The sequence below is a fragment of the Festucalex cinctus genome, chromosome 8 (genome assembly GCF_051991245.1).
Source record: "Festucalex cinctus isolate MCC-2025b chromosome 8, RoL_Fcin_1.0, whole genome shotgun sequence".
Taxonomy (NCBI): Eukaryota; Metazoa; Chordata; class Actinopteri; order Syngnathiformes; family Syngnathidae; genus Festucalex; species Festucalex cinctus.
Window position 1 is genome coordinate 27,284,040 of NC_135418.1, and position 12,485 is coordinate 27,296,524.

At 39.7% G+C, this 12,485-nt stretch overlaps 1 protein-coding gene across 4 annotated transcripts in view; it reads right to left on the bottom strand.

Moving 5' to 3' along the window:
* asic1b (acid-sensing (proton-gated) ion channel 1b) overlaps positions 1–12,485 on the bottom strand; it is a 185,093-nt gene that overhangs the window by 52,642 nt on the left and 119,966 nt on the right. For 2 of the 4 annotated variants that reach the window (XM_077530077.1, XM_077530076.1), the window contains exon 3: positions 10,207–10,545. The exons of the other annotated variants lie outside the window; for them this stretch is intronic. In XM_077530077.1, the coding sequence (XP_077386203.1) occupies positions 10,207–10,545 (339 nt within the window). The remainder of the gene's footprint in view (positions 1–10,206; positions 10,546–12,485) is intronic. 4 annotated transcript variants of the gene reach the window in all.

The window sequence follows — 12,485 nt, forward strand, 5'->3', positions numbered from 1 at the left end:
ATACCGATCATATGGACAGCTGGACATTTGTCAGTTTTTGAGTTGTTCACTAATGATTTGATTTATTGAACATATGAACATACAAACAAACAGTAGAGAAACAAAAATTAACAAAAGAAAAGAAGAAAGAAAAAAAAAACAATGATTATTTCAGTCATCAATAAATCTGTCAATTATTGTGTTGATTGTGTGTGGGTGATCAACAATGAAAGGCATTGATCAATGTATGCAATTTTTCCACGGAAATGCGATGATCACAGTCGGGTAGCCAATTGATTGGAGCGCCACTAAAAAAACTTCTCTACACATGAAATACTGTCGTTTTCCCATTTGTTTTTGTAAACTTACATAGTGCTTGTAATGGGAATAATACAAAACAAACAAAATATATCACATTACTTGTCACATGTCGCTTACGAGCTAGCTAGCTAGCGCTAGCTTGACCTTGAGGGGCGAAATTTAAGGCGGAAGCAAATGTTGATTTCACGTCAGGGTTTTAACAGCCTTTCTTGTTGCAACTTCCAACATAAAACCGACCACAAAATTGTTTCAAAAGTTTGATGTATAAGCTCAAATTTAAAACGGACTTTTCACTAGCAAAGTGCTAGTGCTAAACAAATGTTAGCTACCAAAGAAAGGAGCCGTCATTGTAATTTTGAATGGTAGAGATTAGAGTGCTGAAAAGTGTATGCCAAACTGTAAATCTTAAAGCTGACAGACATTGTTTAAAATGCTTTAAAACAAGAAGTTTTTTTTTTTTTTTTTTGTGGCATTAAGTTCAACATAACGTGTGCAGTTTTGCTCTGAGGCTAGCGTTGTACAGCTTAACTTCTGCAAACGTTTCAAAGGCAAAAAAGCAGAGCCCAAATGTGCTTTTTTTTTTTTTTTTACGCCTTCCAACACAAACGGAGCTTAAAACTTCAGTTAAAAAAAAAAAAAAGCAAAACCAGCAGCCCAGTCTGAACATAAAGACATTTAACTTCAAAACTGAAAAGCTGTGCTGCCAAACTAAGCACAACAACTTAATGTAACATGCGTTTTGTTTCGAAATGTTGAATCCGCTTGGTGATTTATTTATTTTTTCAAGGAAATGATGTCATTAAAGCCTGGTCTCTACATGAATTTCACCGCATTGCCCGCTATTGATTACACTGATGCATTGTAATGAATGAAAATCCTGTCGGGTGATTATTGATTTCTGGAAAAGCTTCAGAAATAGAATTTTACAGGCCCCAACTTGAAGGGAACCTATTTGAAACATCGCGCTTGAACGGCGATGGATGGAACGCACAAAAAAAGTGCACTAAAGTGACATTTTGAAACCGCTTATCTGACAGTGGCTAGTTAGTTATTTCACAAGAAGCATGAATATTTCATGCTCGTTGACATCACTTTTTCAGCACTGGACCAGCGTGTATCGATCGCCTCCCGAAATAAATGATTTTGCTAAAAATACATTTTTTGATTTGACTCCATTGGCAGTTGCATTCATGCATGCATTCATTTCAAATGAGTGTACTGCCACGAGCCATGACGCCTGCTAGCCAGAGGCCGAGCTGCATTGTGTTTGTTTACAGAGTAGGCGGAGTAAACGACACTTCCTGTCCTTATCCAATAATGGTTGTTGGTAGACATCTGCATCACAGTGGAAAATTTGAATCTAAATACATGTTCCATTACACCTGTTATAGGGAACAGACTCGATGTAAAAATACAAAAAAAGTTGTTGTGACAGATTCATGTTTAGTTTTCTTCTCGTTTAACGCTTTTCCATCAGCAAGTAGAGCGCAGGCATCCCAGATGGGTTTTTGTTGTTGTTGTCGTCTGAAGGATCTGAGGCGCATCCATCAAACGAGAGAGAGACAGACGTTGGGAAGAGAGAATACGCTATGTAACCTTATGAAGAAAAGACGTCGTGGGAAACAAGAGTCGGCGATTTCAAGTTCCCCTCCTCCTCCTTCTCCTCCTCCTCCGCGGCGTCGACACTTTCATTAGGCGGATTTGCACGTGCGAGTAAAAAAGAACGTGACGGAAACAAATTGACTTTAACGCCCAACGGAAGTGTGACGGCAGAACGCGTAATCCTGTTAGTCTTTATTTTTTTTAAAGACAAGCTGCCAACATTCAATTGCTCGCAAGGATTTTCCTCATGCACTCGCTCACGAGTAATCAAACAGGAAGTATAGTGGAAATCCCAAGGTCAAAATAATCTTTTAATAATCTCTTTATTAACTTAACAATGATTGAAAGGGGCACATAATATGGAAAATTCGTATCGTCTCGTATCCAATTCGTTGGATTTCTGGAGGGCAGACCCCTCAAAAGGTTATATTTTCAACATGACAAGAAATAAGGAGTGTAAAGGCCAAAACCCCATCTAATAGAAAAGTAGAGCTTTTGCGCCATCTTGTGGTTTTGAATGGCAATTTGACAGAACCCAACAACACTACCCCAACATTATGGACGCATGGGGTTTAACTGCAGCATATTTTTACTGAATGATACCAAAAATTCATCCACTGCACTCAAATATCACCGGATGTTTCTTTTCTTTTTCTTTTTTTTTAACTCATTCGCTGCCAATGACAACTATAGACGTCAAAAATCCAAACAAACAGCCAGTGTTAATTTAAAAAAAAATAAAAAATAAATAAATAAAATAAAATTTAAATTTTAATAATAACAAAAAAAGAAATTTTAATTTAGTTTTAGTTATAGTCTTCTGACTAAATTTCATTAAAGCCTTAGTCATAACTCAGTCACCTGATTGTATTTTAGTTTTAATCCAATTTTAGTCAACAAAAATAAAGAGCACTTTTAGTCGACTAAAATTGACTTTTAGAGGCCGGGACCCAAGTATGTGGTCCCAGTAAGACCAAGACCGATCACAAGAACGTCAACGCCCGTGTTGTAGGGTAACAGGAATCCGTTCTACGCACGATGGTACACTTAGCAATGAAATTGTTGTCATCGTTGTTATTAATAACAACCATGATTAATAACTATGAATGAAAACAATGAATAACTAAAACTAAATTCAAATTTCTTGTCAAAATTTGCACTGGCTGTTTGCTTGGATTTTTGACGTCTATAGTCGTCATTGGCAGTGAATGAGTTAATCCTTGACATTTTAGCGGTCTTTTCTCTAAACGCCTCATAGCACACATCCATAGTCATTCGCGAGGCTGCAACGACAGCAAGCTTGTGGGGGATGATTTTGATGACGACGGGAGAAAGGAGAGTTCCGATGTGACGGAATGAGGACGGAGCAGGAAGTGGCTGAAATGGGAAGAGGCTCATATTCTGCACCCAGGACACTCAACTCGGGCAACCCGAGATGATTTATGTTTTTGTTTTCTTCCCGGCTTCAACCATCTTGACTTAAAAGAATGCAGATATAGATTTTTTAACATTTTAACTAATTTGTAAAATTGGAGACTGATTTTGGAATTCCAATATCGTGTACCCCAAACCAAATGTTTGTTGTAGTACCGATATTGACCAGTGAGAGGCAGCATGACGCCACAGAGCGAAGAAAATATCAAGAAGAAGAGAGGAGTGGTTGAAGTAACTAACTGTTAGCTTTTCTGTTGCTACATCAATGTTAACTACAAGGGTTATTTTCGTTAACAATTGCAACAGGTTTAACAATTTACAGTTTTAAATAGACCAGTGAGAGGCAGCATGACACCACAAAGCAAAGAAAATATCAAGAAGAAGAGAGCAGTGGTTGAAGTAAAACCAAATAGATGAAGCTAGGCTAACTGTTAGCGTTTCTGCTGCTACATTGCTCCATCGATCTTAATCACAAGGGTTATTTTTGTTTGTTGTGTAACTATTGCAACAGTTTTAACAATTTACAGTTGTCAGCCATAATTGTTGGGGGTGTGGGGGTGGGAGAATAACTGCATTACAGGAGAATCTTTTATAGACAGCCAGCAGCCCCCCCAAAAATGCTCACATTCGTCCAAATCATCATCATGCTTACTTTTCAAAGTACCTCTATCCACATGTCGAGCATGAAATTTGACGCAAAATCAGCCATTCTGATATATCTTCCCTGCTCATTATCTGCTATACCGCTTCCATAGCTCAATCAATCTCCAGTAACTCTTACATTAGGTTTCTATTGATGCGCAGGTGTACCTAATAGGAAATGGCTGCTCGCCAAAAAGACAGCGAGGTGTTTGGAAAAAAAAAACAAAACGCCATCAATCATCCCTGTTCCATTTCCCTGAATCCACACAATGGTGTCTGCCCTTACGAAACGAAAATATATTGCAATATATAGCAAAATATCATGCAATACATTTAGCGATATATTCCCATATATGACATTTAGTATTTATATTTCACTATATATTGCAATATATGCATAGACAATATATGTGTATATATTGATAAATATAAAAAATGTATTGCAGTCCAGACCAAAAGGAGCACTATATTTTTACGTGTAACAGATTGTTACAACAATATACTGTAATATATGTGTATGCGTGTGCGCTCACATATTCCCACTATAAACTGTACAACATTGAGAAAATACAATGAAGACAAAAAAAATTGCATAATGAAATATTTATTTTTGGCCACCTTGAAATATACTTCCATTGTTTTCAACCCTCCACACTGGATCTTGGACGTATGCATGAATACAGACATGGATGTTGTGGCAGATCAATTAGCATACATTTTCTTTAAAAAAAAAAAAAAAAAAAAAATCAAATCAAAAATCTGTATTCAACTATGAAATTCCCTTTCATACCAACTACATTTTCAACATTAAACATCTGGTTCTTCTTGGAATATATTTTCTTTTCTATTTGGATCGGTCCATTTTCAATGTTTGTCATAGCCTAGCTGCTCTGTAGCTTTAGCTCGTTTGATAGGATGAGATATAAATAACTACATTTACCAGAGTGCTCAGCGCGAATGACAACCAATCATAGCGCACGCAATGTCTTTGGCGCATGCGCAATGTTAGGCGCGAAGAAACATTTGAACGCGAGACTAGAGTATGCCGAGTAGCTCGCTCCCGGCGACGGTAAAAGAATTGCCCGGAGCAGAAAATGTCAAAATATAGGTTCGGACTTCGCCCTCGTTATCAACTGGATAATTTATTTTGACCCAGTTGCCATTACAAACACGACGTATCTTGTTCAATGTCGCACAACTAACAGCAAGAAGCCTGCTAATGGATGGCCCGTCGAAGATGCTGTTGTTCTTCAGTTAGCAGGTGAGTCGCTCTTCTCAAGCACAATTTATCACTTTTCTCCTTCAAGTTAGCGTTGCCTTATTTAAAAAAACAAAACAAAACAAAAAACGCCAAAATGTTTGTTCTGTTTAGTTTAGCATACGTGTATCCTTGTTTGACTATTTTAATCATTTATTCTGTAATATTTTTTCCAATTACATTGGTGTTAACATTGACATTAAATTTGTATTTGTTAATTAATATAGAAAAAGAGGCTACACTGAGAGCTGCTGTCTAGCCAGGAAAACGACGTCCTCATCAGTGATCTGCAGAGCCAGATCAAGGCTTTATGTAAAGAAAATTCAAAACTGTGAAGCATGGTAGTTAAAGGCGAGTATTGAGCATTATGTAATTCATTATTATTGTACATCATATGGTATTTAGACAACTATAGCCTGAGGCTGATTCTTAATGTGCTATCTACATCTAAAAAGCAGTCGCCCATTATTGGCATGTGTAGTCAGATAGGTAGGACCACTGTGGATAAAAGGATGAACGAGCATGATAAACTGTGCATGGAGTCGGTGTCTACTCTAAATTACTCCAGTTATAATTATTTGATATGTCAACTGATGTGTGGCTTCGTGGACAAAGTTATTGACTGTCTGTATAATCTTGTACTTTAAAAAAAAAAATAGAAATTCCTGCTCTGTTGGTGGAGGTGAAAAAGCTAGTTTCCCACAACACCGCGACCAACGAAAATGTTGACAACCGCCCCACCAAAGATGCTGTTGGACCAGATGCTGAGAGTGACTATCTCGGCGAAACATCACTTTGCATACTTCGCGGACCCACACAAGTAAGTACTGGTATTTGAATTTCTAACATTAGAACTTATAGCATTATTGCTTGTGGTGTTTTTCTAATTCAATTGAATTTTTATTTTACTTTTGTCTATGCCAGGTGAAAATTGGCAAAGATGATGTCACTATCTCAGCACATTGTTGGGAGAGTGCAAGAGCTTGTACCACCCCCAATGGTATGGCGCGGGTGCTGCTGATGGGTCTCTTTGATGTAGAAGTCCTCCTCAAGTCGAACCTGAAAGGAGGGCGCAGCAAGTTGGATCCCAATTCAGAGCGTCGACAGGCTTTCGACCCAAGGAAGCTTCAAGCTTTGAAAGGTAAGAATTTGTCAGAGGTAGTTTTGAGGGCACCTCTGAGAGTGTGGACTTTTTTTCTTTTTTTTTTACATTTACAGTGAACCAGAGCAGGACGTATGGGTCAAACTCTGTCTGCGAGGGCCGGAGTCCTGCAGGTTTTGGATGTTTCCCTTCTCTAACACAGATGGTATATGATTAGCTCATCAGCAAGCTCCTGTTGATTGGAATCAGTTTGTGTTGCAAGAGGGAAACCTCCAAAACCTGCAGGACACCGGCCCTCGAGGACCGAGTTTGCCCATCCATGTTGAAGTAGTGGGGGCAGAGCACTGATTTGTATATATGACTGGATAGCCGATAAGCCACGACTTTTGTAGCCACAAGGCTAACATATTGCTCCTCTCTAGGAATGTTTCTCAGCATATGATCCTATACATTTACAGAATCAAAATTGAAGAACATTTGAGACCGTACTTGTAGGGGTGTTAACAAAAAAAATCGAATCGATTCAATAGGCAGCCGAATCGATTTTTTAACATCCATTTTTGATGGAAAAATATTCAACAAAACGTCTAACTTTCACACCTTTAGCATGGAAGAATGTTATATTAATGGAACATTAAGCCTTAATATTTTATTTCAATGCTGTTCAAACATGAAAAATGTTACAACCTGTTTGTTAAATACAGTGGCTCACAGTTATAAGACTGAAATCTTTCAGTGTACAAGTTTACTGAATGGTATTTTCTAAATTTGAGTAAAAAAATCGCAACAATCGACTTGCAAATTCATATCGGGATTAATCGGTATCGAATCGAATCGTGACCTATGGATCGAATCGTCAGGTACTAGGCAAGTCACACCCCCAGTACTTAGTAGAAAGAGCCTGACTTGTGATTTGAATTTGTTAAATATAAACGAGGACTTAAGACATTTTACAACTTGCCTTAAGTAAATGTACAATTGATATGCTTAATGATGTTTACAGAAGGAAACTTGTATATTTTTTATTTAAGAATTATACCTGTAATTCAACAAAAGATTCCTCTGCCAAATCTAATATTGGGGTCTAAGGAACTGAGCAATAAAAGAAAAAGGGGTCTTCAAAGCAGCATATACCATCCACTTGTTAAAAAATAGTGACCATCCCGCCAACCTCTACCCTACGAGCTGTGTATGTCTAATCTGTGCATATACGTACAGTTTATACAGTTGTCTGCTCACGAGATGGGAGGAGTAAGATGGCAGTCTTTGTCTTCAACTGCTTGCGCGGGCATGTATGGGCTATCAGCTATCCAGTAATATACACAGACAGTGGGGCAGACGGACAGAAAACAGAAGGACATGGGTGGGTAATCACAGTGTTGTTCTGTTTAACAGATGCTGTTGTCCAGCAGTTTCCCGGGGCCAAAGAAGCTGATGTGAGAAAGTCCATCAATAATCGAATCTGTGAGCTAAGACATCAGGTGAAGCGGAAATTGTAAGCTTTATAAGTATTTTCAACTTGTGTATTGCACTATTATAGGATAATAAATAATAATAATAAATAAATTTGTTTGTACTTATACAAGATTGCACTTTCAAGAATTTGCACTGTTTAATGCTGTTCCTGTGAACAAAGTACATGTCTGCCTCAAAATCCTGTAGTTTTTTTTTGCTTTTCTTTTAAAAGGAAATAAAGGTGAATTTTGATAAATGCCTATTAGTCTGTGTTAATGATTTGCCCATATACTGTTTGTTACACATTTCTATATAATTACACACCTATTCTATAATGTAATAAATATATTAATGCACATATTTTTACATATTTATGGTACTACATTCTACCATATATTTTCTCATATATTTTTACATATATGTTCATATATTTCTCCATATATGTAAAATACATTGACACATACATTGAAAATATATGCAACACTATATCTTTACATATATTACCAATACATTTTCCTGTATAAATTACAAGGCATGACTGGATATTTATGAATATATAATTAAATATATTTTGGAATATATAAACAAATATATTATATCTTATACTCAATATATTGTGATATATGGAAAGCGGCAATTTTTTGGATATTTTGCAATATATTACAATATATTACATGAAGATATAATATCTTGTGTAATATATTAGCACTAATATAAAATTCCATATATTTACAATATATAATATATTGTTGTATATACTGGGAAATAATATATTTGAATATGTTGCAATATATTTCAAATAATATATTGGTAAATATATTTTCGTTTCGTAAGGGTGAGGGGGCCATTAGTGGCTTTTAAGCCCACGTAATAAACAGTCACAAGCCGGAATTCAATGCGGTCTACACTGGGAACGCATGACACCGCCAATGGCCGCGTAACCGAAAATAAATACATTCTATCGATTTGCTGTCCAGAAGAATGAAGGATAAGGCAGATGCGTCTTTCCTACTGCTTGGGGACTGAGTCACTTGGAGCCACCTGGGGAACTCGGACTATTTTGTGTCTCTGGCAAAATAAAAGGAAATCAAATAAGAGCAAAGAATGCTAAAGGACAAAAAGGCTGTAAATTAGCACAATAACATCACACAACCCTACAAACTTGCAATTATCGCAGCTAGAATGCTGCCATTAGCGTTCAAAAATAATGCTAGCAGTTAGCATAGCTGAAGAAAACACAGAAAGCTGAAAGTTTAAACTTTTTTTTTGTAGTGTTTCTTGTGCTTTTTTTGGTTATTGTTTTTACACCACACAGACTATCCAATTACTTTGTTGTTGGACTTTTGGCCTGCTTTACTGCCACTTCTCTCCTCGAAGAAGGAGATTTTTATCCATCTCAGGAGGCGGCCATTTTGTCACTTACTGTCGACTGAAAATGACATCACAGTACCTAAATCCCGTATATCCGAGTGTTGTTTTTTGAGTGTTGAGTTTATACAATGGACTGATAGTACCACTGACTACATTAAACTGCAGCTCAACAATCTATTTCGAAAGGACTAAATAAAACCAGCTTTTCACTATTCGGATGGGAGAAAGCCAACAGAGTGGAGCAAACAAAGACCATTGGACTAAAATGTCAGCACGCCATCAAATTTGTCATTTACACAAAGATGCACCCACAACTCGTATCGTCATTATTAGCATTCTGAACGCGACTCACTGTGATTTGACCAAAGGTCAAAATGAAAATCAGCCGACCAATAGCGGGATATTGTCTCTGCCGCAACTGTTACTTGGCATTCCGCCTGTGATGTGGTCTCCAATCCCCAATGATGACAGCTAGAAGAATGTCATTCATTTTCAGGGCAATAGTGCCTTTGCCGCCAATATTTACCATTAATTTTTGGTGGATCTAGTCCTCATTATGACTGAACTGGAGTCTCTCCCAGCTGACTTTGGGTGAGAGAGGTTGTACACCCTCCCGGACTGTGCGGCCGATGCACAGCCGTGTCTGAGTCTAGATTCTAGACCAAGGTTCACCAATTCCGGTCCTCGAGGTCCAGAGTCCTGCAGGTTTAAGATGTTTCCAACTTTCCGCCTACCAATAAACCTGTAACTACAGATCAGGATCGTTATCAGGCATGCTGATGAGCTGATTGCCGTGTGCTAGTGGGCAGAAACATCTAAAACTTGCAAGACTCCGGACCTCGAGGACTGGAATCGGTGAACCCTGTTCTGGACTATCTAGCCAGAGGACAAGGTGAGCAACCAAGGTGAGTTTGAGCCCCAAACCTCAAAATGTTATGGCAAAGTAAATATTTATATCGAAAAACACTTCTCGGCAATTGATGGATGCAACGTTGGGAGTTGGGACCATCGTAAACTGAAGACCCTGAAGACTAAGACCTACCTCTCGAAAGTTCTCTGGGCCACATTCTAAGCCCCTGAAGTTGCATTCCAGCAGAATATCTTCAATGCGGTGCCTCGTGCGGTTGTAGAACTCATCCAAGGTGAAGCGAGAGCCTGGCGGGCGGTCGGGCTCCGGGGCCAGCGGGAAGCCCGGAGCCGTGCCTTCGTCGAAGCCCAGCAGAGGGGCCATGAAAATCAGGTCGCTGTAGCTCACCTGCGACTTGCGCACAAAGTTGTAGTTGCACAGGGTGACTGCCGGGAAGGTCATGTTTTTGGCCACCTTCTCATCCAGCATGGTGATGTGGTCGTACTGGAGATAGTACATGACCCGGTCGGCCACCTGGAACAAGAAGGCGGACAGCGCCATGGTGAAGACCACCGCCCACAAACTCTGCCGGACGCCAAACTTCTTGTTCTCCACAAAGACGTGGTTGGCTCCGTGGAGCGAGCAGCCGCTGAAGAACGTTGCCAGGTCGTCCACCTGACCCGAGCCGTCCTCCTCTTCTTCATCGTCATCCGCCTGGCTGCACTCATCCAGGTACTCCTGCGAGTCTCCGTAACCCCGCTTCACCCTTTTGTAGTGATCGTCAAAACCGTCTTTGCCGTAGCCCCTGTCGTCGTCATCGCCAGAAAAGGAGATGGTGCACATGATTCGGACCGGCATTGTCGATTGATAAATTAGCGATAACTTAGCGTCTAAAAATCTCAACTCGGGTCAAACTATTGTTGAGTGAAGCGAAAGACAAACCTAGTTAATGCTTCTAAATCCCAAAGTCCAAAACAGACACTGATCCCAACACAAAAACCAGGTAAAACTGAACATCAGGAGACGACGGAGATGCTCTGCTCTTGGGTCTTCATCCCTTGGAACAAGTTGGAAAGAGACAAAGACTGCGATAAGGAGAGGGAGGAGGGAAGAAAAGAGGTGAGGACACCCAATACTCCCACAGGGGCTGGGGGCAGGTCACCCCGGAGGGGCTGAGTTTCACCGTTTACTGGAAAAACAAAACAAAAAAAAAACCTTGACGCAATGTCTGTTCGAGAAATGCAGCCAGTGTACAGTATCAAAATGAGTCAACTTTTAGTTCACTGTATTTATACTTTGTGGTTACGGATCATTTGTTACCAGCAAGCCCAGAGACCGTGGACGAAAACATTTTGTGACATCTTAGCCTGAATAAATTCCATTTTGAAAACAATTGAAGAGCCTACGACTTCCAAAAAAACAGACATCATCATCATCATCAGTCAAACTTAAACACACCAATAACATTCTATGTAATATGTTCACGTAGCCGAACAGGACAAACAACCTTACACATGCACGACTTTTGACCACGCTCTTGTCGTGGCAAGTCGTGCCATTTTGGGGCACGAACTGGGAGGTTCCCGCACTGTTCACGCATAGTTCACGACGAGTTCACGAATGCGTAACCATTCGTGTCCACATTGACACGAACTGGCACGACGAGTTCACGCATAGTTTGCGCATCGTTTACGTACTCCCTTTATTTGCGCGACAAGTTCGCGCAATTCGTACGGTGTCGTGCCGACTTGGGCGCGCCATATTGAAAGGGGGCCTCCCCAACTCCTATTCGTGGCACTTCGTGACAGTCGTGGCATGGAGCGCGCTGCCACGCGTCCTTCCCGCATCGTCCCGACGAGTTCACGAACAGTTTGCGCATAGTTCGCGACCCGGTCGCGAAATTTTGTCGTGACAAAAAAATGTGAACGTTTCAAAACTTTTGTCACGACAAAAATTTTGAACATTTCAAATTTTTTGCCGCGACATGGCACGCAATCACGACGGGTTTACGCACAACTTCATGCCACTTTACGACTAGTTCGCGCACTGGCACGACTCGAGTCGTGCCAATTCGTGCCATAAAATCGTGCAAGTGTCAGTCTTGCATAACACACAAACACAAAACAAAAATATACTACAGCAGGCACAGTATTGACAATTTATATAACCACCGGTTTATTTTATATTTTCAGAGGTGGGCAATTATTGACGGATGCCAGCTTCTATGACGAATGATGAAAGCCTTTTTAAAAATGACAGCTTAAGCACCAACGGAAATAGGTTTTTATCCGTTTGTGTAATCGTTAGCCCGGCATAGACGGGCGCCTGTTTTTTTGACGAAAGACGGTTGATGGAATGACCATTCGGTCCTAAAATCGTGGTGATGGAGTGATGATGGAAGAGTGAGGAAAATAAAATGTCAGACTGATGATTACAGTTTGGTTTGGCGTTGACAAAAAAACAAAACAAAAAAA